This window comes from Falco peregrinus, chromosome 5 (assembly GCF_023634155.1).
Source record: "Falco peregrinus isolate bFalPer1 chromosome 5, bFalPer1.pri, whole genome shotgun sequence".
Lineage (NCBI taxonomy): Eukaryota > Metazoa > Chordata > Aves > Falconiformes > Falconidae > Falco > Falco peregrinus.
Window position 1 is genome coordinate 36,345,214 of NC_073725.1, and position 26,864 is coordinate 36,372,077.

A 26,864-nucleotide genomic window follows, 5' to 3' on the forward strand; every position below is an offset into this window, starting at 1 on the left:
ACAGAAACAAAGTAGTGGCCAAATCAGTTCACCTAATCCAGCGTTCTGATTCTACCTATGTCCAATATCAGGTGTTTCTAAGGAAGTTCTAAATAATGCAGCACAAGAAATATTTAAGAATAAGACATTGTTCACATTCTAGGGAAGGAATACCTATTCTTTGTACTGAGCAAATGCAGAATTAGTTGCATGTAGAAACATTTTGTGCTAGCATTTCACATTTAAGGGTTTGTTTCTGTCTCAAAGCATGACAGCTTACACACTTTCAGAACAATAGGTCTGCTAGCCAAGAGAGGAAGCAACAGCAGAAGGTATGTACAGTGACACATGGCCAGATCATGGGAAACATCCTGACTTAATACTGGCTGAAGCTCTTGCCAACAAATATTCCAGTTATCCAGAGAGAAACCTGCAGGCACTTGGGCAGTCTGCATTGTGGCAAACAAACCTCACACTTATTTCCAGGTCTTGCATTGCCAAAACTAGAAAAAAATCCATTTATACCATATCATCTAAATCAAAACTCTTTTTATCCATCGCCACCTCTAAACAGCAGGCATAGTGGCTTTTGTTTGTTTTCAATTTTAGAACACAATTCATGCCAAAGCTGCCACAATGACGATCTGTGAGCGAATCGTGTGAGATAAGGACATAGAAGTTAAAAGTAAAACTATCAGAGAACCCTTGAACTCTTTTGCTTCTCATTCCTCCTGTCTTTTATGATACTCAGCCTTGCCATTTCTGCAAGACTGTAATACAAGATATTCTGGCATTCTAAGAAACTTCTCTATTTGATACACAGTTATTCTGTAAATAAATCTGCAGTGAAGTGCTTAAAGGTTTATTTCTTACTTTTTAGCAACTAGGCATAAAATATTGGGCTATAAAATGCTTACAAATTAGATTACTGGAAGTGAATAGAATGCATTGTTATCTACTGAACCAATGATGGGTCAAATGGCAGTTTGAATTCTCATAGTGAATATGACTGCGACCTTCACATATACCATTGACAGAAAGCAATTTTATTTACATTTTTAAACCCACATAAAGGTGAAAGATGGTACCTCTACAAAATGAAACATTAAATTTTTGTGTCCCAAGGCACAACTGAGCTCTCCCAAGGTCACATGTAGCCTGAGATGAAGCAAGACTTTCTTAATCATGCTACCAGTACGTCTCACCCAGATCTGGTGGCACTGGTGATCTCTTTTCATTTACCAGTTGAAAATTTTCCTTATTTCCAGTTGGAGAAATAAGAAATAATGAGAGACTATTTCTTTTGTCCCTTAGCTGTTTCTACAAAAACTGATCACTAATTATGTTTGAGCTGCTATAACAAGCTACATGTTTCAGCTGTAGAGATTAAAAAGGTCTAGCCATAAAGAGATGGCAGGGTGAAAAAGCCTTATTCAAAAAGAAATATATTGCACTCTTCTGGACCAACAGTACTATAATGTCTATACTTCTAGAACAGTATATTTAGAAAATAATTAAAGCTGTGTATAATTTGACACAATCTGTACATTTAAGTATTTAAAGAACAGTGGTTTTCATACTATGTGTACAAAATACAACTCTCTGCCACTACTAATTTAAAAACAAAACAACAACAAAGAAATCTATCCATTACATCCCAGCCTTTTCTCTGCCCTTCCTAAGCAACCTCATGATGAAAAAGTTATTACTAAAAGTCTGGTCTGTAACCACTATACAGTAGGCAGTGTTATAAAGAAATTATAAATAATAACAATAACTACATTCTTCTAACCATTATATTTATCACTTTGAGCATTTCCAAAGTATAATGTTAAAAAAAGCTCAAAAGATATTTACAGGATAACATCATTTTGGAAAGTACTGTCACTCAGAGCACCTAGGAGGGTACATGTGCCTATAAATTATAGATGGTTCTGGTAGCAATGTCTATGATTAAGGTTGCCTGACACTTCCCATAATAAGACCCTTTTTAAGTTGCTTATAAGTTTGCTGAACTATAACCACTTGGAGTAAAATTTTCCCTGCAAGGTGTATGCCTTGATATTTGTTTAGTCTTTGTGGAAAGTTTGACACAAAATGGTTTTGAGAACAAGATTACAGGAAAATACAGCTTGCTTTGAAAAAAAAAAACAACAAACAGTTCTTCTTTGAGAAGTCCTAATGTTGCTTTTTTGGAGAAAGAAAAACCTTTGAAATGTGGTAGGGCATGGCCTTTTTGTTAGGTATGTAATTTTTACAGTTCCTGAAATGCCCATTCAAAGCCAGTCTAGTTTGTTGGGTGTTTTTAATCTCAAGACTTAACGGCTTCTTCCCAGAAGTACCTCCATTTTTACAGCTAAAAATCCCTAATATTCTTTATATTCCTCAACCTTCAGAGCTATTTGCGTGGAATAACCTATACAGGCTTCAGCTCAGCAAAACAGAGTTCGCTTTCTTCAGCCCGTAGAGCTAGACACACCAATCCTTGCTCCTGATGCCCTGGACCAAGTAAGATGCTGGAGCCACGTTCTCCCACCCTTTTACTGACAGTTCCTGCTGGTGCGCTGAGGATGAAAAGGCAGCTAGACATAGAGAGAGCATGCAGTAGTTTGTTGATAGATTTTTATGGGGAGTCATAGGTACAAATCATTAAACAAACCCAATTATAAGCTAAAAAATAATGGACAGGGAGTGAGGGTAGCAGCCTCCAAACTGGTAACTTATTTCAAGTTAATAGTATATACCCACAGCTAGCCATGAGTATTGCTCTTATGGGAAAAATGAAAGTCTTCAGGATCTTGGGCACCTAGCAGCTTTCTAGAAATAATTAATAAACTGTACTACAACAGACTAACGGGGATTTTAAATTGTAAGGGCAAGTATTGTACCTGGATGCAGCAGTGAAGATAAAGGAGATCAAGCAAGCAGATTAAGAACAGGAAAGTACAAGATTGCTTACGTTTAGTATTAGCAATTTTGGAAGATCCTCCAGGCTACACCCAGAAGGTACCTGCAACTACCAAAATAAAGTGCTCACTCTCTCTGTCCCAAGGACCTGCTGGAGCTCATAACCTGGAACTTGATACCCACATATCCCTGCTGGGAGAGGTTTTCTGAAAGCATAATTCACAGAAGCTCCTAAACTGTCCAAACTAAGCAACCAAAGGAAGGCAAGGAATTAACTTAAACACGTTCTGACATTTCCGAGGCATAAACTGCTCCTAGAACTAGGCACCGTATTTTACTCTTGCCAATATGCCCAGTGCATAGATTTGATGAGGCAACATAGTTTCATCTTTCTGGTTCAAGAATTTCTTTCACATCAGAATAAAGCTTTTTTTTCTGCTATAGGGCTCTCAAAATCAGAAGTCCTTCCACTATGAATGAACTCATATGCATAAGGTCAAAGAGCAAGAGAGAAAGACAATACTACAAACGTCACAGAATTTACCTACTAGGAGACCCTGTTTCCTGAATGAAGGAGTACCTGTGTGTATTAAACAAAACAGAGTAAGATCAACAAACAAAATCAAGAAAATTCCCCAGCTTATTCCACTGGGTGGTGGTTAAAGGAATTACCTCAGAACTGTGAGGTTTGGGTTCACATTTTCTGAAGCAGAGAAAGAAACTGAATCTCTTAAACCCATAGCAAGGGCTTCAGCCACTGTGCTGATGAGAAAAACATGGGTGGGGGACAAAGGAAATGGAGAGTGGAAGAGTCCTGTGACCCTGCCATATTTTTGTAAGGCTAGGGTGTTACAGACCCAGCTGGAACTACATGGTCAGCACCATCCTATTTTTTGCTTTCGTGTGCCTCTATGAGCCAAGAGCACGACTACTAGAGAAGTTATGATATTTTAGACTGCAGTGCTGGCATTTAAGCTCAAAAATAAGCCACAAGTCTAACTATCACAGCTGATACTAATTCTATTGTAAGTGATAGCTCAATGTGAGGTGCAGTCATTTATCTGGGAGCAGAGCTTAGCTACATGCTGCTAGCTTCTTACAGCTGACCAACAGGATGCTTGAATGTGTGACTGAGGCTGACAGCTGAGCCCAGGACGTTCAAAACAAGATTGCTATGGTCTGACTTATACCAGCCATGGACAAGGTACCAAGCAGTGAGGGCATGCACACTGAAAAATGTCCGAAGATGGTATTCAGACTGTCATGAATTGAATTCATCACACTAAAGAAAGCCAGAGCTTGAATGGAAGATTGATGTAAAGTAATTATTAAGTAACTGAATATGAAGTAGTTAACCAATTAAAGTTAGAAGCTGCAATACAAAACAACAAAGATGAAGAATAAAGAATATTGCATGTAAGAGAAACTTTATGCACAGTCATTTCATTGGACATTGCAATGTTTCTTTACTGTGCTCAATGGCAGTAATATTGTATGAGGAAAAAAAAAAAAAAACCAACAAAACCCTAAGTGACAAGTTCAGCCCTGAACCAAGCCTGTGACTGAAGTCAGAGTCTTAGGTTTGCGGGTAACACCGACTCAGTCACCAATGTGTTGTGCTGTACATGTGCTGTGTAAACAATTCTTAAGTAGCCAAGAATGAAATAGAGGTCCAGGTTGAGAGGGAAACAGACTTTTGTAGAAATAGACATCAAAGGAGAAGACTGTGAAAGATAGGCAATTGGAACAGGGTGAATCTTTATTCAGATTCTGCTTTCTTTGAGAATTTGTGAAGGAATTTGCTCTGGGATTGCTTTTGGATTCCTGTACTTATTGCTATGCAACTTCAGTGAGTCATTCATATTTTAGAGCCAAGAAGATTTCATTACAGATGAACTAATAATATGCCATTCCCAACCTTCCCTGCCATTCCTAACAAATCCTCTAGCAAAAGCAGAGATGACCATAACAAACATTCCTTAGGTATAAAACAGATTAAACCATGTGATTTTTTAAAAAGGTAGTTCCCATATCATGTTTACTTATCATGAAAACAAACAAAAGAGCATAACCTCAAGTTTATTTTTACAACCTTTGGAGGTCATTTTTATGCTGACACTTCTGCTAAGAATTCTCTACCTAAGCAATGATATATTTACCATCCTTAAATAACCTGAAAAATAATTCCTTTGTCAAAGAGAACTATCTCAATTAAAAAAAGTAGTTGAGTCTTTTTCCTGTCAGGGTATCTTTATGACATCTTTAGCTTCCTAAATGCATACTCAGAAGGCATTGGAAACTAGGATAAATTTATCAATGTAATTTCAGTTGGGTAGACTTTTTCCATCCCCACTGGGCATATTTATTGGAATCTGACTGTAGCTGGTCACATTATTAATGGCAAACAATTTATTTGATTAATTTACCCTGCATTTCTGTTCAGGAAATAGCCTCTCCCATTTTGATTTCTGCTTTTTTTTTTTTTTTCCATAAGCATTCAGTGAATATTTTCAGCGTATTTTATTATGAAATTTGTTTGGAAACTCTTTGCTTCATCTAATCACAACGATTATTTCTTTACTGGAGATGGTGTGACTTGAAATCTTCAGTTAGTATTGCCTTTGTTCCGCTGACTCTGCCACTCTAAGTGCAGTATCAGAAACACTTCTGATGTCTTTAGTGAACATCTAGCATTATGTTTGAAGCACTGACTTACCAAGGGATGCACAAATACATATGGAAACAATCCTTCCCTAAACACTCATCAGACAAACCAAGTTTACACAGGTGTATGTTGAAAAATGAAAATAAAAGGACAAGAATACAGGAGAATTGAAAGCTTCTGAGAAGTGAGAACTTTTATAGGTGGATCCTCACGCTATTATCCCAACTCATTTCAAGTGACTCCCCTGTTTTTCTGTGATGCATTTTCCCAACATAGAATGGTCCTTTATCCATTACTCCAACCACCACATCATCAGCTGCAGCTACATCAAGACAGAAAGGGTGACATGGACCATGGGAGTTGCAAGTAGTCTTTAAAATGAGAATTGTGGGATGTAGAAGCAATGAGTTTGCTATTTTTACAGAAGTTATTAACTAAATACACTCTAAGCAGCCTTTTCTAAACATGCTGAAGAGGCAATTATTCTAAACATTCCTACAGTCTTTGAGGTCCTAACAAAAAAACAGGGCAGAGAAAATTCCTAGAATTCAGGGATTAATCTTACATCATGCAAGGTCAACCATACCCAAAGAGGGTTAAGTGGAAATACTGTCTTAGACTCAGTCTAATTTCCCCATTAATATGCAAAGAAAAAACCTTCCAGAGCAGCCCCCTAGAACCATCATGTTCCCACCAATGAACAACTTTTTCTGATGAATACATGAGCACATATGTTTCTCATTACCTGAAGTGTTTTACCGGTCAGGAGGTTAAAAACTTTCCATAAGCAATGGAAATGTATTTATTTATGTGCAAATTTAGTGAACGTAAAATATGTGAGCAAAATTGAGGCAGGGACCTGTTCAGCTAGCTGAATTTTAGCCTGAATCAACAGGCTAGCGAAGTCACAGCTCCACCTGTTGAGCTAAAGCAAATCATCCACCTATAACGTCTGGCAGCACAGATTCTTTTTTTAGCCAGACATAGATGACTAACACTGTGCCACTTGGATAAAACACAACATAGAAGTTGAGGGACAAATCATGCGGTCATTACTCTGGGTGAAGGAGTGCTGCAGCCATTGAGCCATTCTGCCAGAGAACAAAAAGACCTGGATCGAAAGGAAGGGTCTCACGGCAGACCAAAGACAGGACAACATTCTTCTGGGTAAATTTACTAAAGCATACAGCAATGACAGAAATAATGCTAGAAATGAAAGTGTATAGAGCCCACTCAGCTCTTTTTAATTTTGCAGGAGACTTAAGTTGCTCCAACCAAAGGCTATGAATGCCACATAGCCATACACACATGTTCTCTCACATTTATTATAATGCTCACTTCTCCCTTCCTGTGCTAGCTATGAATAGCCAATTCACACAAAGCAACTCAAGCTAAAATGTAATGATACATCATTCTCAACCACCTGATAAAAATGGGAATATTTATCAAGCTAAGGACACCATTTTATAACCAGAGGAACGAATGCCAAAGTTCTCCTCAGTCTGAAAGGTCTTGAATCAACATGCACGTTTCCTGTGGATGGGTAAGTAAGGGTACATTTTTTGTTTCACATGGTCACAAAGGAAAAAAAAATCTGGAGGGGTCTGCAAAAAATGTACATCAGCAGAAATTTGACTTCAAATCTAGAGCACAGATACAACACTGCATACAGGCCACAGATATGCCACCATTTGCATCTCTCTGTAATTCTAGAAAACAGTAAGTGGTGGTGCCTGAATACTTCAATAACACATTTACTAAAACCAAGAAAGACAAATCAATTATCTATTTGAAAAGTTTCATTTCAGAGATAAAGATACTTTGCAGACTATTTCTTCAGAAGCTGAATCAGTAGTCAGAATAAGTCACAAATCGTGATTTCCAAGATTCAGAATTAAGCAAAAAAATATTTATTAACTAATAATTAATGGATAATTGTTTATTATCCAATAATAATAAAGAAAATATGTTTAGGCTAAGGGATGGCAGGTAGTGTAATGCTTGGTTATCAGCATAATACTGTAATAAATCCTAAATAGCCCAGAGGTAAATTCAGCAAAAATATTACTTTGCACATTTATAATGATTTAAGTATGTGATCTTTTCTGGCGTGGAAGAAGAACATTTTATATCCTAAAAACAGAAATGCAAAAAGCATAAATGCATTCACTTTCTTATGGTCCTGCTTCAGTAAAGTACTGAAACCTATATGAATCTCCTGACTTCAGTTAAACTTGTGTTTTGCTTCTAAACAGAAGTTACAAAGCACTGGCATCTACTCTGAAGTGTTTGCTACAACCCCACAATTTCAGAATATTCTATAAATTGTGAAGCAGCACTCACACCTCCTCTAATGTGCTTAGTCACACATTTCCATATTCATTTGGATTGCATTACACTGATAGACTGAACCATATCATTACAATCTGCTAATCCACCCAATAACTTTTCCCAGATCCACACTCTGCTCTAGCTAACAGATATTCTGTGCATTTAAGATGCAAACACAAACTATGTTCTGATACATTTATAATTCTGTGGGATAGTATCCTATTGCAATTACTAGTGCTAGTAGAGCTGCTCACAGAGGAAGGAGGCACACAGCTAGAGGTACCCCCATTTGATTCAGCAGAAAGAAGCTGAAGATACAGGAGATGGTTCACACAGACCACTGTCTGATCAAGGGCCAAACAATGTCATTTCTTACTCACTCCAAGTGACCACTCAGAGAAGTGGCTCCACTGAAATGAAGGAAATCCTTCGTGCAAGTAACTATTCAAAATCCCAACATTTTATAATCAGATATTTAGTGTTACTAAAAGGGTCATACTTTTGAACCTCTGTTTGCAACATGTACTACACTACCATCTACTACAAGCAAGCCAATTAAGCAAATGGAATTTTTTGTGGAAGCAGGGGGAAGAAATAAGTAGGAATATAAAATTGTGTACCTTGTTAAGGTAATATTCATTACAAATGAAGACAGCAGGATGGAGCCCATCTTATTTATTGGTGAAGGTTTTGATGTACTATTTATTATGCACATCATTTATGTCACATCTCTGTGTTCGTAATCCTTATTTCCCTGTTCTTTAAGGATCTGTTCACTCAGCAACTGTCCTCCATAAAACTACAGTATTATTGCCGTGTTTTAGCTAGCAAAATTGCTTACAAAATATTCTTAAGGTGCAAAGCATTCCCCATATAAACATAAAGAAAAAACTCTGTATGTAATACAGAGTAGCTGCAGAAAGTGACAACAGAAATTACTCTAAATTAGAGTCAAATTACAGACTAACATTCCAATTTTAAACAGACCACTATTTTACAATATTGCTATTGACAGTGCAACAACCGTGAGGACACAGCTTTAATATTATTCCTATTTTAAGTCCATATCTTCTTTTGCAAGACCTCAAATGCTATGAATGAGATTGTAAATATAAAAAGCAGTCCATTAATTTTATACAAGCATTTTTATATACCTGAAGGCCTATGACAACATTTTTTGACAAAATAGCCTAGCAGAAGAATTGTTTTTCAAAAGTTCAATCAAGACTGGCTTATAAAAATGACTGTGCAGATAAATATTACGGTACAGGTGATCTGAACTATCCATAACAGAAATTCCATTAGTTAAATTTTTTTAAGACCTGCCAATTACATTTTCAATTGAAAGTGGCATTGGAATAATGACAAGCAATTCTCGGTGATAGAAATGGTCTACTTAATCTTCGAGAGGAGACAAAATCTGTTGTCCTCGCACAAGTAAACCATTGATTTATATAGGAATCCTATCTTGTGTAACACTGCAGAATCAGACCCATCGGATCTGCTGTACAGGAGCCTTTGTTTTTCAGTAGTGTTCTCAATATATGGCTAAAGCGTGTCTTCTTTTTTTTCTTTTTCCTTTCACCTAGTGGCTCATATGCACCTCTAAGACAAATGCAGGAAATACGGTGACAGCTGAAAATTAACTCCCACATAATGCAGGGCTGACATGGCGGGGGGCGGGGGCGGGGGGGGGGGGCAAGACATACTAGTCATTAATCAAAGACATGCTAGTCACCAATCATTTCCATTTGTATTGTTACTTATGTTATTTCTAGCATAGGTATGCAGTATCAGGCAGAAGCACTATACGCATAGGGATCCAGATCCAAAACTACCGGAATTATTAGAAATTAACTCTGAGTTTAGTGATTTCTGGATCAAAGCTTCAGATGTTCTAACTAGGAAGGTAAGTAGCATCTTCTGGGTTTCAACTGAGGATACTGTATTGGTTAGATTTTAAGTGACTCTCTGCTTTTCTTTCTAAATAAATAACATAATTAAAATATATATTTTATATATACCTATCAAATATTATAATAACAGGTGTTTCCAAGAACTGAGGGTACTAGATCACTTATTTCCTGGTATTATTTTGGCTGTCAGCTCTGCTGCTAAAAGGAGTCTGCTGACCCTAGGGATCCTGTTCAGCTATCACCAAAGTTTAAGGAAATAAACAAGAAAATAACATAAGTGTATTTTACTTATCAGTTTTTCAAAAGGTCAGCAAAATAAAACAAAACAAGCAAAAAACCAAAGAGCAATCACAAGTGCACACAATAAGAAACAATCAGGTTACACACACAAAGAAACAACCACGTTCTTCACTCTTTAGCTTTTCCATTAAGTCTGGATTAGAAAATGAAATTTGAGGAAAATGGGGCACAAGTATCATTATCATTTGGTGGGCTCCCAGAAAGTAAAAAAGCCTAATTTGCCCCCCTTCAACAATCTGCAGATGTGAAAAGAGCAGATTATCTTCCCATGCACTGGTTCCATCATTGAAGTGATGAAACAGATTAACAGGAGAGGTGACACCCCAGAGGACACTGGCAAAACTACCATGTGAACAGACAGGACAGAGACCAACTAGTGGACAAATCATTTCACAGCAGACACAGGGAGCAAGGAAGAAAATATTACTAAACCTCTGCTTGGAGAGGAAAAGACAGGGCGCCTGGAGAGATGGATGCAGTGTGCAAGGCAGATGAACGTCCCTGAGACATTTGTCACTAGCTGGACTGCGAGACACTGACATTAATGAGGGTGGCATTTGGAAGATAAAAGCAGTATCTCTGAAGCAGACAATACAGTTTCCAGGCACCACGCACGGAGACATGGTGTAATCAAAAGGGACTGGAAAATGTCTAGCAAAAGCATCACAATCGCTACCAATATTCACGGGAGAATATGGGTCAGGAATAAATGTCTTATGGTTTTGTCTGGAGGGCTGGTGGGGATTGTGGGTTGATTTTCCCTCAGCTCAGCTCAATTCCCATCACATTCCTTTATTGAAGGACTCTCCATCAGTCATCCACTTATACCTGCCTTGCCAAAAGTCAGTGTTTCATTGACAAGTGCTTTTCAGGCAGCAGACCTCTGGAAGACAGCTCTGTCAATAGTGAGTGGGAATTTACAGGGGTGGAGGTACTTGCCTGCGATTATCTCCTCTTGAAAGCAAGGAGGGAGCTGGGAGATAGCCTCAACACTGGCTGCCAGGACACAAGCAAGTGAAGGAAGCAAGATCTGGCTGCCTCTCACAGTTGCCTCAGGGTGCCACTACCCCAAAGATGACATCAGCTATATCCGAGAACCACTCCTGCCATGACCCACAGCATAGAAAGCGTCATTAATTAATCACTCCCTGCTCTCACGTCTCAGTGTCAGCCATGTCCCATAGCTCATTTTGACTCCAGTGCTCTCGGGTGCCTTTGCTCTCTCTCCAAAAGGAGAAGCCGTTGCTGTCCCGGGATAGAATGAGACAAAGCCGAGCATCCCAGAACAGCCTTCCTGATCCCCAGACTCCTCCTGCCAAGGATCCAAGATGACAAAATCCAAGATCCATCCCTGTTCCCCTCCACACTCACGCATTGTCCCTCTGGTCAGTTTTACCCCAGAAAATAAAGCAGCTGCTTCGCCATTAAAGGAAAGCCAGTCAGCTTCGATCTGCTCCTTCCCTCAGGAACACTGACGCAGGCAGCCAAACGACAAGTTCGGAGCGGGTTGCAGGCGATGCTTGAGCAGCGGTGGCCCCGAGCAGTGACGCCTGGGACAGGCCGTCTGTGACAGGCGCGTTCCGAGGCCGCCGCGGTGCCCGGCGCGGCTGGGGCTGCCCGGGCGGGAGCGGGGCGGCGGGGCCGGGCGCTGTCCGCGGTGCTGGCGCCGCTGCCGGCCCGCCCGGAGCTCCCCGAGGTGCTGCAGGGCGCGGGGGGGGGGGCGGCCGGGGGGAGCGCCAGCCCTGGCCGGGAGCGGAGTAGGGCACCTCAAAGCCAGCCTTGTCCCAGTCCCTTTGCAAGCCCTCGTCCGCTCCCCCCGCAGCGCTTGCACTAGCCTCCCGCGGCTCGAAAGGTTCACCATCTCCGGCGGGGAGGGGGAAACATGCTTTAAAAAAAAAATAAAATAAAAAGCACATGGACTAATTGTGCATTGAAGAAAGTTTTAGACGCGGATCCGGTAACGGACAGGAAAATGGGAACCCAAACTAACCCGACATGTGATAAGGACAAGCTCTTTCTTCTTCCTCTTTAATGCTGCCTGCAGGGAGCGCAGCTCCACGTGTGAAGGTGCCCATGTCCCCGTCCTGTTGCAGAGTACTGAGCACCTCCCGGCTGCCCTTCAGCACCGTCTCTCTCCACTCTTCGGTTTAAAAATTGAAAGAGAACGGGGAAGTGGTAGAAGCAAGCTGACTGAATCCCTCTTTTAATCACAAACAAGCCCAACAAGATGGATTCTGGGAAAAGTAGCTGTATTCGTAAACAGCGACCGGTTTCACAGTAGTTAAAGTACAACTGAAAGGCCTCTCACGAAGTCAATTCTTATGTAGATGAGGCGACTTAACAGCTTTTCTCTCTCTTCGCGGGCTCAGTGAATTTCTAATTTGCCCAAAGAAGCCCTAGAGGAATGAGGAAGAAAGGGCGGGCATATTGGGATTGCTAGGCGTTACAGAGCTACCGTGCTCTGGATTGTCGCCTGGACATGCACTGAAAATGAGAGGATCCAACGCCACTGCTTCAGCCGAGTTATTTCTCTTGACCTTCGGCTTTGTCCATCCAGGCTGAGAAAACTTCCTGCAATGAGCATCGCCCCTGCTCTCTGCCAGACACACAACTTTGGTCTTTTTAGGTCGCAGAAAGGGAAAGAGGATGAGAGGCGATTTCCCCTCCAGAAGGGGACCCAAGGGCACCCGCGGAAGTTTAAACAACAGACAGAGAAACGTAGGGTTAAACAATAAACTAGGAAATATGCTGCCCTGCTGAACAGAAAGCAGTTTCCACAGCATTGAGAACCCGCCAATATATATCATATCAATAAAAAGGAGCTCTTCGAAAGCTTGCATAGTAATTGAGATTGGAGATCTTTTTTGATATGGGTTGGCATTTCCTCATATCAATCTGACAGAGCCAACTCAGGAAATTGCTGGTAATATTCATCTGGGGAGCACTTTCATTAAACGTAATTCATTCGACTTTCACAATAAATTGAGTGACATCCTTACAGCAGAACCTTTTTATCCTTGATGAAGTGCTTGCCAGCCTTTGGTTTTCCACTTTACTGCCACATTTCTTAAAGCAGAATCGTCAACATGTCAATCTGCTGCACGAAAAAAAATGCTAAAGCTGTATTTACAAAGCACCCAGGAGGTGGTTTAATGCTGACTTACAAGAAGAGCGAGCTGGGTGTTAAACTATCTGATAAATTGCAGCATAACTTCACCCAAAGCCAGTCGGGAGAACAGAAGCCAATCCTGTGGAGGGAAGGATGGCTCACACATGCATTTTCTCCAAGTGCTGGCTATTCCAAGCAATTGGTTTCTTAACCTGCTTCACCGCACTTTCCAAGACGACTGGGAAATTGGCTTTTTGTTAATTAAAATGGCGGTTTAGAGATGCAGGGAAATATTAAAAAGCTTAAAATGGATACCTCTAGGTACCGACTTGGAAGATTTGGCTAGTCAAAGAGAGGCGGAGATATTGGATTATATTCACGTGCCTCCCTAAAAGGTGAAATCTGTTCCAGACCGCTTTCTTCAGCGATTTAAGAAATTAAAATAGTGTGTACTAAGCACCGGGAAAAAGACATTTCAGTGCGAGGAAACGCCTTCTTAAACTCCTAGCACAGGTCCCTGCTGGTTAAGAAGGAAGGAAGGAAGGAAGGAAGGAAGGAAGGAAGGAAGGAAGGAAGGAAGGAAGGAAGGAAAAGAATGCACCATCCTCCACTTAACAGAAAAACCTCCAGCGCTGATAAATTTGTTTCCCTCATACGAAATCCGAGTCCGGTTGCTATTCCCGTGCCTTACCTTCCGAAAGGGTAATTATTCCCCCTACACCACTGCGAAAGCGCCTCTCAAACTCCTTTAGAAAGAGGGAGCGGGATCGTCTTAAAGCTACGTAAACTCTCTCGCACAAAAAGCCACTTGTCTTCCCGGGCGCCAAGTCCCCTGCCCCCCTCCCCGCCTTCGACGTCAGGCTCCAAATCGCAAGAAATCCCTTACTGGGGGGGGGGGGGGGGGGGGGGGGGGGGCAATACCAGAGAGCTTTCAGCACCAACTGCCTCTGAGCAAATACTGTGGGTGGTGATTATGACAGGACAATGCCTACTTTCTCTCTTCTTTTTTGTTTTCCTTTATCTTTGTTTATCTTTGCCGCCTATAGAGAGAGGTTTGTGGGTTTGTGTTTTGAGTTGGTGGGGTTTTTTTTTCCCTCCCATGACAAAGTAGGTCACAATCAGCAACTATCTTTAAAAAGAAAGGGGGGGGGGGGGGGGAACAACTTATCTTCACCGGCACGTGATACCTCTTCACGTTCTCCATAGCTTTCATTAACCCGGGTGAAATGACCGCAAACAGTGCGACAGAGAGCGAAAATTAAATGTACACAAACTCCGGAGCCACTAACCCCCTGTTTACCTCCCTCAGTCAACACCGTAGCAAGTGTGCCACCGCTGAGGACAATTTTAAACTTCTATTATTCACAACATTTTTGCAGGAGAGCTCGGCTCGGCTCTCAGAAGGCCTCCGAACTGCAGTGACGGTGTGGAACAGACCTTAAAATCCCAGCCTGGCACGGGGAAGAGTTTAGCAGGCTGTTTTCCTTGAAAACGCTCTGCCAAAGCCACCGCCCTGTAAAACAAGGTGCCCCGGGACCCCGCAGCCGCACCGCTCTGACAAAGCGCCGCGCAGAGAGGCCCCCCCCGCGCGAAACAACCTGCCCGCAGCCGTCGTCGGGGCGGGAAAAATCACCCCTCCGTTTGCTTTTGCGCTGCTTTAATTCTGCACGGAGTTAAAACGCTCTGCCAGCCAGCTCTGGTGTACACCCTGATTTACACACCCACCGGGGAAGGAATACTTTGCTGGGAAAAGACGACAAGCTGCGGGGGGCTGGGGCGGAATCCTTACTCTAGCAGCATACAAAGCAAAACTCGGACTGGTTTTAGTTCCGTACCCGCTACTCCGAGTAAGGAGTACCTAAGTAATGAGCCGAAGTCTCTCCAAGCCGGGGTGATCCCAGCAAAACCGGTGCACTCCTTGCCTGTACCGTGCGGGAAGTTGCCCCTTGAGCAAGCGAAGGCAGAGCCTGTGAACGGGCCGGGGGGTGAAATCCTGCATCGTGCCTCCCGGCGCCCGGGGCTGCCGGGGTTGCGCAGGGCCCGGCTGGTGGCCGGCGAGCGGCGGGACGGTGCGAGAGCCCGGAGCCGTCGGAAGGTGCCGGCCAGCGGCCCGCCGGCCCCTGCCTCACGCAGGGGCTCTTTGGCAGCCGGCACCGAAAGGATCTGCCTGCTCCTTCGGGGCCGCGCTTGACCTGTCCCAGTGAGAAATAACGAGTTCGGAGCCTTGCTGTCTTTGCCAGTAGCCCGCGCGTGTTGTAGTCGCAGGTTACTTCCACCCAAGAAAAAAAGAAAGAAATGAAAAGAAACGGCCTGGCGGTTTATTGTCCTGTGGTGTCAGACTGCAAATTCACCGGCAACTAGGCGGAAATTAAACGAGAAGGTTTCCATTAAGGGAAACCCTTAATGTAAAACCCCGGTGCCCTTATGAACAGAGCTGAAACCTGAAAGAGTCTACGATCTCCGGGTGTTTTTTTCTTTCCCGGTATTTGCGCTCTTCCTTAATGACGATTGCGAGCTCGGCACGGCACCGTTAGTTAAGAAAACATTGCCATCAGAATAAGACTGACAAGCTTTCGAAAGTACAGCGGTGAAATGAGCCTCGTGGCAAATAAGAAGACCGAGTGTAGCCGTTTGAACACTTTCTGCAGCTCTCTACATGTAAAGAAAGAAAATAACCTTTATAGGTTAACTCCTAATTCTACCAAGTAAGTACTAAGGTATCCGCTTAGGCCAAAGGAAATGCACTTCCATTGCAAATCAAATGTAACACTTTCAATACACTACACAGCTCGAAACAAGGAGAAAACGCATGTCTCGCAGAGGCTAACTGATGTTCTTATCAATAAACATAATACGGTGAACCGTCTCTACCCTAGCAAAATTCCTACTCGTTCTGGTCGGCTGTGACCTCTATAAATTTCAGTCAATAAGGCTGGACAGCACACGGTTCTACTGAAAAGGGGGAGAAAAGCAGAAGCACTTTTCCCCCAAGATTTCATTAGGAAGGGGTTTAACTTGGGGGACAGGGAAGGGGGGGGGGGAGGGGGCAGTGGTTTGCTGTGTGAAGAGAAATTACAAACCAGCGACTGTCTGTAAATGAGTAACTTGGAGGCAGCCCAGCCTGGCTGCGGCTGTTCACTGCCCCCCAGCACCGCCTGGCTCAGGCGCAGGGGAAGGAAACACGCGACACCCCCACCCCCACCCCCACCCCCCATCAGCAACCCCTCTCAAAAAGGATTTTTTAACAAACTCGATAGGGAGCTGGTTGTGCTGCCGCTTCATTTGCCCTTCCTAACAGGTTGGCTACTGAGAATTTAATTCGTAATTGAAACTGCTCTAGTCCACACAGGGTGACGCGCACACTCGGAGAGGCACAACAAGGTGCTGCACCTGGCTGGTTTGTGGCACCGCATTAAAGCTTAACCAAAACTTCATGCTTCGATGCTTATAAACAGTTTATTATCACGCGATGGCCTAATGTAAACTTTCAGAGTCACTCCCGAAATACGGAGAAGAGGGAGAGATTGGCATAAACGTGGAAGTACCGACTCAGAAGAATTGGGTTAGACAGGGAAATTCCTTTGGATCCCCCCCGAGTGTTTTGGCAGGAGACACAGCCTAGCCGAAGAGCGTGTCCCCTCCCCCTAGCTTGTTTTATTCACGATTTTTTTGGGTGGTTTTATTATTACTATTATATTTCTCATTGTTTCGAAAGAAACTGGAAAATCGGCTCCTTTACTCTGCAATGCCAAGCCCTCCGAAAAAAAAAAAAAAAAGAAAGAAAGAAAGAAAAAAAAAGAGGCATTCAGGTAATGAAGTCTGTAACTAAACGGTAATTGAATCAGCATAATTTGCACACTGAATGGTTTTCAAATGCTCCCAGTTTACAATTAAAGGAGAATTAATGCGCTTGTTGTTCAGACTGCAGCGCATTAGAATAAATCCAGCACTGTTGTTGTAATGAGTCGAGAGCAGTTTAACTGCCAGCAAACACATTCAAAATTTAACACGACGTATCGATCTCGCTCCGGCTTTTTGATAGATTATTTCACACGCGCTTTCCTGCCCGGTCCCCCCACCCCCGGCTATAAAATTGGCGGGGAGGAGAGAGGCCCACGGCAGACGCGACTCGGCCCGGCCCGGCGAGAGCAGGGGCCCCAGGCGGGAGGCACGGCGGCCGGGCCGGGCCGGGCCGGGCGGGCGGGCGGGCGGGCGGGCGGGCGCAGGGAGCCCCGGGCGGGCGGGAGCCCCGGCGGAGCGCGGCAGCGGGAGGCACGCGCCGCCCCGCCTGCCCCCGGCCCGGCCCGGCCCGCTCGGGGATTGGCTGCCCCGCGCTCCGCCGTGCCGCGCTGCCCCGCAGCGCCCCCAGGTGGCGCGACCGCGATGGCGCAGGGAGCGGCGGCACAGGCAGCAGCCGGTGGCCGCGGAGCCGGGGCCGGGCCCGAGGCGTCGCCTCCCCCTGTGCGGGCGCCGGGGCGCTTCCCTCGGCGGCGCTCCCGGAAAAGGGGCTTTTCCCTCCCCCGCCGCCACGGGGACGGTCTCTCGCCAAGCGTGTGCCTGCCTAACGCCTCGCAGGCGAGCGAGCGTACGGGCTGCAAAGGAGCAGCCTGCCTTGTTTTGTTCCTTGCGATCGCAGGGGGAATAAAGTGTGTGCTGAGGGAGATAACGGCGCTGTTTACTCGTGTTCCCCCGGTAATCCGAAAGGAGCTTTGCTACGGAAGTCAATGACACTTCACGCGGAAAACACTAGCTGTGCTCGTCACCGAGTGCCCGCACGCCTGTGCCGCGCCGCCCGTAGTGCCACCCCGGGGGGGTCCCCTCCGGAGGGGCTCCCGCCCTCGGGAGGGAGCACAGGGCGAGAAGTTGCCTCCGGCTCACAGCCCGGGCGGGCGCGCCCGCGGCGGCACTCCGGTGGCCCTGCAGGCACCGGGGCATCCTGCCCGGGAGCCCCCGGCCCCGCTCCCGCCCGGCGGCGCTCCCCTTCCCCGCGGAGCAGAAGTTACGGGTCTGCCCCCCCCCGCCCCGCACCACGCTGAGCCCTCCCGGCTGAGCCCTGCGCCCGCCCGCGGCCCGACCCCGGGAGGACGGGGCAGGGCTGGCTGCGGGGCGCCGGCAGTTGCCGTGAGTTTGCTCGTTCTCCAGCAGGCTGGTGCCCTCCTCCCAGCCGAGCTCCCCCCTCCCTGGCCCGAGCGAGGGGCCGGGGGCACTCACCAGGTAGAGGGTGGGCTGCAGCAGAAGGACCGCGTACCAGTACACAGCCTGCATCCTCGCCGCTCAAACTTCCCCCGCGCTGCCTTCGCTGCCTCTTTGTTCCTTCCAGAACATAGATCCACCTGACATCCACTTTACAGAACAAGCAGAGCTCTCACCAGCCTAGGCAAAAATGAAATTATACACCCCATGACCACAAGACAAGGTTAGGCTTGAGACAAGGGGAGAAGAGAGGTGTGTAGGGAAGGGGGGGGAGGGGGGGCGGGAGAGAAGGAGGAGATGGGGTGTGTGGATGGTTGGGGGTGGGGGAAACAAAAAACGATTAAAATCGAGTTAATCCAGCGTCAGAGCAAAGTGATCGCACGGTCCGGGCTGGCTGCAGAGCGCCTGTAGGCAGCGCTCCCCGGCGCCCGGTCCTTTTACTGGGCGGGAGAGCCCCGTGGTGTGGGCTGGGACGGCCCGGGGGTGCCGCCGCCAGCCCTGCCCGCCTGCCTGCGCGCCCTCGGCGAGCACCGGGCGGCAGCCGCCCGCCGCTTGGCCGCGGAGCCCCGGCAGCGCGCCGGAGAGCGGAGCGGCGCCGAAGCGGGGAGCAGGGGCAGGAGACGCTGGGATCGGGGCTCCGGCTGCGCCCGGGCGCTTCGAGCCGAGGAGACGAGCTTCGCCTCCGGGACGCGCGGGCAGGCTCTGCGTAACCCCACCAGCACCCACCTCCCCCCGCCGCTCCTGGGGCGCGCTGCGCCTCGCCCCGGGCCGGCACCCCGCCCCGGGAGCCCCGACGGGCGCGGACCCCCACCCCCGACCCCAGCCCTCCTCCGCCCCCGTGCCCTGCGGGCGGCCCCGCCGCCGCGGGGGGGCCGCGGCGGGGATACGTACGGCGTGGGGGGTCCGACGGCTGCCGGGGCTCCGCGGGGCGCTCCATGGGCGAGCCTAGAGGGGCTGAGCGCCGCGGCGCAGCCCGCCGCCCCTGCGCATCTCCTCGCCGCGTTCCGCACCGAGGTGTCCCGCGGCCGCTGTGCATCCGGCGCAGGCACTGTCAGGGCGGCGGGGCGGCTGGCAGGCTCTCCCCCCCTCGCCTCCCCTTCTCCGCACACGGCCGCGCTCCGGCTGCGCCGAGCAGGACACTTACGGGAGAAGGGAGCTGCCCGGGCTGCCCGCTCGCCTTCGGCGGGGGGCGCGGGCAGGAGCGGCGGCTCCGGCGCTCCGGGGCGTCCAGGGCGATTTGTCTCTATTAAAAATGACTTATTGGCGAGGGAGCGGCGAGCGCCTGCTATTTAACTTCAGATAAAATCTATCTGCAAAGACCTTGGCCGATCATCTTAAAATAAAGCGCCGGAGCCGAGCACTGTCCGAGCCTCACTGCTTGGGGAGAGAGAAAGAGCAGTGGAAGGGGGAGGGGGGGTGGGGTGGGCTTGCTTGGCGAGGGGGGAAGGGAGGAGGGGAGAAAAGGGGAGTTTAGCGGCGTCCCATCCTCTCCTCTGAGCGGGGTGATGAATTAGAGCCCTCCCCGGGAGGCGCGAGCTGCCTTGCGCTGCCTGCCCTGCCCGCGCCGCCTGCCTTCTTGCCTGCCCTGTCTGTGCCGCCTTCCCTGCCCGCGCTGCCCGCGCCGCTTGTCCTGCCCGCGCTGCCCGCGCCGCTTGTCCTGCCCGCGCCGCCGCCTGCCGCCGCCGGGGTGCCGGCGCTGCCCGCCTGGCTGCCCGCGCTGCCGGCTGGGGCACAGCGCCTTTCCCTCTCCGCCCGCCCGCGGGAGCTGCCCGCCCGGCGCCGGGAAGCAGCCTGGGAGAGCCCTTCTTTCCTCTTTCTTTCATTTTAGTTTTTTCACCTTCCTCAGGGGTGTCCCGTGCAACGGCAGCGGTGCTTAGCCTGGGAAGGCAGCGGGCGCCCGCCAGCCAGGCACTGAGGTGGTGGGGTCTTGGAGCGGAGCTGCGGGACGGCTGCGGGGGCCAAGCCCTGGGATTAAAGCGTTGCTTGTCATCCGCAAGCAGGAACCTGTGGCTGGACAGCCCCTCGGAGAGAAGCTGGAAAGCTCATCCCTGCCCAGTGCTGTGGCTAATCCCGCCAGCTGTCATGCAAAGGGAAAGGTCTCATCGACCTTGTTTTCCTCCTTCTTTACAAGGAGTCCTGTGGGGTTTTCCCTGCCCTCTTCCATCCCCCAAACCAGTGTGACATTGGGACAGGGTGACGGGGAGGATACCAACAGCACAGGGTAGCCTTACCAGATGCCCAGCCTCGATAGCAAAATTCAGATTTATCACCTCCCAAAGGGGAACCAAGAAGCAAGCCAGCATGCTGTAGAGAGAGGGAAATCAGAGAGAGAAAAAAGAGGACTTCAGCTGTCCTGCCAAATCCTTGCTTCTTCTCTCAGAGCATGTCCTGGTAATTAATATCTGCAATCTGAGGTTTCCGTACAAAGCTGTAAAATACTGTTTTAATTTTGGGGGTCTGAGTTTGGAACACTGTAATAGAAGTGGAGTGGGGAAAGGAGTGGGAAGGTAATGGGTACGCTTTGAAAGAGCCGCACCAGAGCCTCCCCCATGGCCATTTCTGCTTCAAACACCTGGAAGATGGACACCTCCATATGTCTCCAGCACCATCGCTCTGCTAGACATGTGGAATGTTCACGTCACAGCTTTGAACAGAAGCGTGCTGCCTGCGAGGAATCATATTGTCATCCTGCCCCTCCAGACAGCCTCTGCATTACAGTGCAGGCTAAAGCTGCCTAGGGACTTCTGTTTCAAATGGGTAACAAAAAATTACAGCTGACTTTTCCCTTTCAACTCCCTCCTTCATATCTCTTCCACTCTTAAATTCCCCATAAGTCAGGGGCTTTGTCCATGCTTAGTAATCAATCGAGAGATGATAGATAGATAGACAGACAAACAGATAGATAGATAGATGGATGTTGCTCTTTTTGCATGGAACAAACTTGCCACAAGCTGCGTGGAACATACCGATGCTTTTTGCAATACGCTGCTGTTTAGACCCAGCATGGTTACTCTTCCCTTAGATATGAGATTGCCAGGTTAATAAGGAGCAGGAAGAACAAACGCAAAGTCTGCCAGATTTCAGTGGGTCACATTCCCGAGAAAGACAATTTCTTCAAGAAGGAACAATCTCTTTAAGAAGGAATGATTCAACTCTACAGTCTGTGTAACTTGATCTGGCTTCTCCGAGGTCTGCTCACTAATGTCTTCATATTGGAGGTGACAAGGAAGAAGTCCTTGGAGAATTAATCCTTCAGCTGGTCAAACAGAAGGCCCTCCCAGTCTTTCTCATCCGGATCCTTACATCTCATTTAGGGGAGCACTGTGGAGGAACTCCTGGCTCCATTGGAATTACAAGCACGGCTCCTCTTTATTTCAGCCCACTAAAATTTCCTCGCCCTGTAAATTCAACAAGGTCTTCTATGAGCAGCCCAGTCTGTACGATATCTACTCAAGTTGTCAGCAGGCTCTTGAGACAAAGTTCTTACAGACAGATGAACACGTTTTCTGTCAGGTTGGGATTGATCCAAGGCCCCATTGGCTTCACTGAGGTCTTCTTTGCTCTTCAGCTGACCTCCTTAGCCAAAGGCCACGGGGACAAACTCCCAGTTTGAACTGAGCTTTCCTTCAGAAATGCTGTTTGGACTCCTCCTTCCCTCCATTGTGACTCCAGAAGAAAGGAGCCAGAAGCCTCTAGGAGCCTGAACTGTTTTTTTCATTAAAAAAAAAAAAAAAAAAGAAAGAAAGAAAGAACAGCAGGCTCCAAAGTATTCCAGCTGTGAACATGTGACACTTTTTCAAAGGGAATGCAATGTTTACAAAAATTTGACATTTAGGTTTTTTGGACACATTCTTTTGACTTTTATCTGATTCTGTAATATTGGTACAGCAGCTTAAGTGGAATATTAGATTTTTAAAAGTGAATTTTCGTTTCAACCATTCGGATGCTGTTTGTAATCTTTAACAATAAGGTCCCCAGCAAAGTAGTGTCAGCTAGTGCGGTTTTAAAGAATCACAAATTCCAGGTTTACTAATGGACTTTAAAAAGGGACAATTAGACTTTAAAATGAAATTGGACTATTTTTAAAGTTTTGAAATACATTTTAACCTTTAGACATCTTCCCCGTTATTGTGAAGATAGCTTCCTGGCTTGTAGAACTGAAAGGGTCACAAGCAGAAAATCCAAAGACAATGGCAAGTGATTAATAATTGCTACAGGTTCCAATGGAAGATGGGCACATGATTTAATTGCTTGAGGCACTAGAAGAAAATAGAATGTTGACAAATGCCAAATGACTGTGCTAAACTGACTGCACAATGCAGCTATTCTGCCTAAACATGGGTGGTCATGTATGAAATAAAAATAGTAAATAGATCTGAATCCCATGTTATACTATTCATATAGGTCATGTTTCTTATTTTGGAAATACTGCTTGGAAAAAAGCAAGTAAAGCAAAGAAGGCAAAGGTGGGCCAGAGAACAATGAAATCTATTTAAAATGTGAAGAGGGGAAGGGATAAGAAGAGAAGGTCTGATGAATTAATGATTGGCAATATGAAGAACATTTCAGTAAGATTATTTACGTGAGTGATAGGAGGCATCTGGCCTGTACACTGTACAGTACATATGTAGCGCATATGCAGCTCCAGTATCTCATCTATATGCATGTTGAAGTACTATTGAATTCAACTGGAGTTGCATACGCACTACAATGACAGATTATGGCCTTCACAGCTTTTCTATATTTGTACTATCCCGTGTGCAGGCCAGATGCCTCCTATCACTCACGTAAATAATCTTACTGAAATGTTCTTCATATTGCCAACCATTAATTCATCAGACCTCCTCTTATCCCTTCCCCTCTTCACATTTTAAATAGATTTCTTTTGTTTCAAGGAAATCTTCATGTTTGAACAGACTGTTTTTATGGTTAGTATAAATACTACAAACAGAGTCCCTTGTCACATTTTATTTCCATTCTTTCAAAGTCAGAATATGATTATATGTACCATTCATATTCCTAAATATAAAATATCTCCATGAGACTTTTAATTTTATTACATTGATTTCTGCCTACTTACAGTCAAAGACATGCCATGAAGTGGTGTTACTCTGTATTCCGTATAGAAAAAATAGAGGAGTTTTCCAACCACTTCAAGAGAAATGCCTTGAATTCATGGTGTTCTTAATTATTTCTTCTGCCACTAAGTCATGAAGACTCACATGATGTTGGGGTGAGATGTGACGTTCAGCACCAAAGAAGACTACAAGGCGATGTGCAAACAGCAGCGTCTGGATCACTTAGTGCTTCCATGATACAACACAGGCAAGCCTACAGGCTTCACTAGACTTACTCCAGGTGATGTGCAGTGTGCACATGTATGCTCGGGGTTTTCCCCAAAATACTTGAGATGAGGTGAGACACAAATTATTGCCTGTATGAATAAAATGTACAGCCAAGTTTATCTACAGGATTTTCTCATTAATAATGCCTTTAAATCCAGGGGTGGGGGGGAATCGCAAGATCACAAGTAGAGGTAAAATAACTTTCTAACGTTCTTCACATAGGGAGCATCTTTTCTAACATAATATGTATGATAGAGATTTGTATTTGCATTCCACATGTATTTCATCCATTAGATCTTGGCAACTTTCTGCAGTGGCAATACGGAAAATAGAAGAGTTGTAATAATACCTATACGAAAAGAAAAGAAAAAAAAAAAAGAAAAAAAAGGAACTTCAAGTAATGGACAGAATCTGTACTGAATCTGTCCAAAAAATACCACAACTTGGGTGAGTTTCCTGAAGACATAATTAGATTTCAAAAATAGTGTAGGACTAAGTGAATTTCTTAATTAAAATCTAATTATTAGAATACTTCATAACAGCTACTGTAAGGATTATTAGCTGACAGCAATACTTGTTGAAATAATAAAACTTGATAACAAAAGTTTTATTAAAATCTCTGTATATATGGTTTTTAATTGCAAAATAACAAAATGTATATAATGTCAGCTGGTAAGGCTTTATCAAAGAGAGGTAAAATATGGAAGTTAATTGTATTGAATAAGAATTGATGTGGGAGAGAGTCCGCAAGGCTAGTTGTCTTCTCTTTCTGTATGACGGCAAGGAAGAAAGCAGGGAAGTCCCCGAAGGCTTCTTGGACTGCCTGCAGAGCTGGAGGAAGGAAGGATGCTCGTTGCCCAGGGCACCATCAAAGCAGCTGGTTTGGGGCTCCTGGGATCACATTGCTCTTCAAGGCTTGGACCAGAAAGCTGCACAAACCCTGAGCATTCAGGGCAGAAGGCCAGTCCATGGAGAATGAAGAATAGTGGCAAACTTCTGCCTGAAAGCCTGCTAGGGTAGGACACTCTGGCTTTACGTCACAGGTGCCAAAACACCACCATGTAGCTGAAACTTCTGAAGCAGCATAGCCAGCTTTTCTCCATTCACTCTATCGTAAGCAGGAATAAACTCCCTGACATAGCATACTGTTGCTGAAAGGAGATGTCCTAGTGTCTTTCCCTCTGCCATTTTTTCTCGTTCATACTGTATTGGTTGTCAATGCTCAACAGCAGTGCTGGGCTGACAGTCCTGAAGACAAAATGTACTTGTCACTCTACAGAGCGGCTGCAGCAGAAGCCAGGCAGGGCAGACAGCAGGCTGCACCACCAGCTGGCCTCTCCTTGTGCTGGAGTGGTCACATCAAAGGCTCTGAGGGCAGCTCCTTCCACACGCCTCTTCATCCTTTGGGCTTCGTGCCAAGCACATTAGAGCAAGGCCAACAGGGAGTGATGCTGGGTCTGCTGCTACACGCTCACCTGTTGGTGGGGAACTGGGCTGGGGCTACAGCTTTTATGCACTGCAATGAAGAGCCTCAGAGCTCTGCTGACACCATGAAGGGAAGTACAGGTGGTGAATGATTGGAATTGCTGGCGTCCAAAAGGAAGCTTATTCTCTTTTAAGAAAGCAGCTGATAAAGGGATAAACAATCTTAGTTAGAACAACAGCCTGAGAGCTGAGCTCAGACACCAGACTTTTCATGCCAAATAGCATTGCCACTGGCTGTAGCTAAGAAGAAATGGGCTCCTTGGTGAGTCTTTGGTGAGATATGTGGAGCTCTGTACCTTTTCAGATTGCTTTTACTTCATGGTGGGGTTATAAACTACCTACTACACTGATTTTGCTAGGAGCTCAGTGAGTAGCAGAACCTGAGCGAGGGAGATATTTTAACCTTTCATAATAACATGACTTAGTATCATTTTTCCTACAAGGCAAAATGAGCTATTGGGAAACAACTCAGAAACAACTCTGCCTTTTGTGGTTTAGACCCATAAATTTGGGTGGCCAGTCTGTTCCTCTTCAAACAAATGAAAGTTTTGAGGCTTCCTTCAAACGAGGTGGAACTAAGCCTCTGTGAGAAGTCTCATATGGATACCTCTTGCAATGACAAGAATTTTATAGACAGGTCTTGTCTACATCCCTCTCTATTATATGATTTAACGTAGCCAGGTGTTAAGGCCAGCAAGGAATATCTTTAAAACTATTCAAGGCTGTTTGCACTTCAGAATCAGGATTTAAAATTGCAGGTATGGTAATTAGGGCTAAAAAGGCCACAACAGGTTTTATGTTTTGTTATCTAGAGGAGATTCTCTTAGTCATAGGTATAAAGGACAACCTTCAGTCAGACACCAGCCCCCTCAAACGGACGGCATCTTGCTGCTTTACTCAGCTACGAACCTGCTTCAATATTTTCAGTATTGAGAGGATAAAAAAGAAATGTGAAAATATGGGAAGGAGCCATATACTTTGTAAGACCAAGTCAAAATGTGTCAAATTTCACCTGTAACAGCAATAAAATAGTTAATTCCTTTTGCTTACCAAAACCTACATCTGGTATTAAAACAAAGAGATGTTTTGGACCAGAATAGTGTGAAATCATTGTTAGAAATGGACAAATATTGGAAGAACTTTCACCTTTGATGAAAATCTGAAATAGGTTTTCATCTTTACAAGGGAAGAGAAAGCTTCAGGCGACACATCAAAGAAATTACAGAGAAAATGAAATTCCCACTTTTGCATGCAGTTGCTGCTCAGGTATGAATACTCGGCTACAAAAAGAGAGACAGCTGTCAGGATCACCAGTATTAATGGATACATGTTTAAAAACAAAGGGATGTCAATTCGTTCAGTTACTTTATTGTGCCGTTGCAATAGCTGTACCACACACAGATGCATTTCCATTTTACTCTTGAGAAAACTTTACTAAAAATCGCTGGGAAGTGAAGCCAAAAATAAGAAGAAAGAGAAATAACCAATTCCCACGGTTTACAACAGTGAATGTAAAAAATCGTGCTTTCTCTGTCAAAGTTATTTGCGCGGGGGGAGGCCGCAATTACACCGATTATAACAATCTTCCAGTGCCACCTTGTGGCTCAGCGTAATACTGCAACATGCAGACAACT

At 45.6% G+C, this 26,864-nt stretch overlaps 1 protein-coding gene across 2 annotated transcripts in view; it reads right to left on the minus strand.

The window, feature by feature from the left end:
- NXPH1 (neurexophilin 1) overlaps positions 1–19,772 on the minus strand; it is a 142,331-nt gene extending 122,559 nt beyond the window's left edge. The window contains exons 1-2 of one of the 2 annotated variants that reach the window (XM_055806955.1): positions 19,545–19,772; positions 18,419–18,580 (exon numbers count right to left, since the gene is read on the minus strand). In XM_055806955.1, the coding sequence (XP_055662930.1) occupies positions 18,419–18,472 (54 nt within the window). In that variant the 5' untranslated portion in view covers positions 18,473–18,580; positions 19,545–19,772. The other variant, XM_055806956.1, reaches the window with a different exon arrangement.
- Between the last annotated feature and the right edge of the window lie 7,092 nt (positions 19,773–26,864).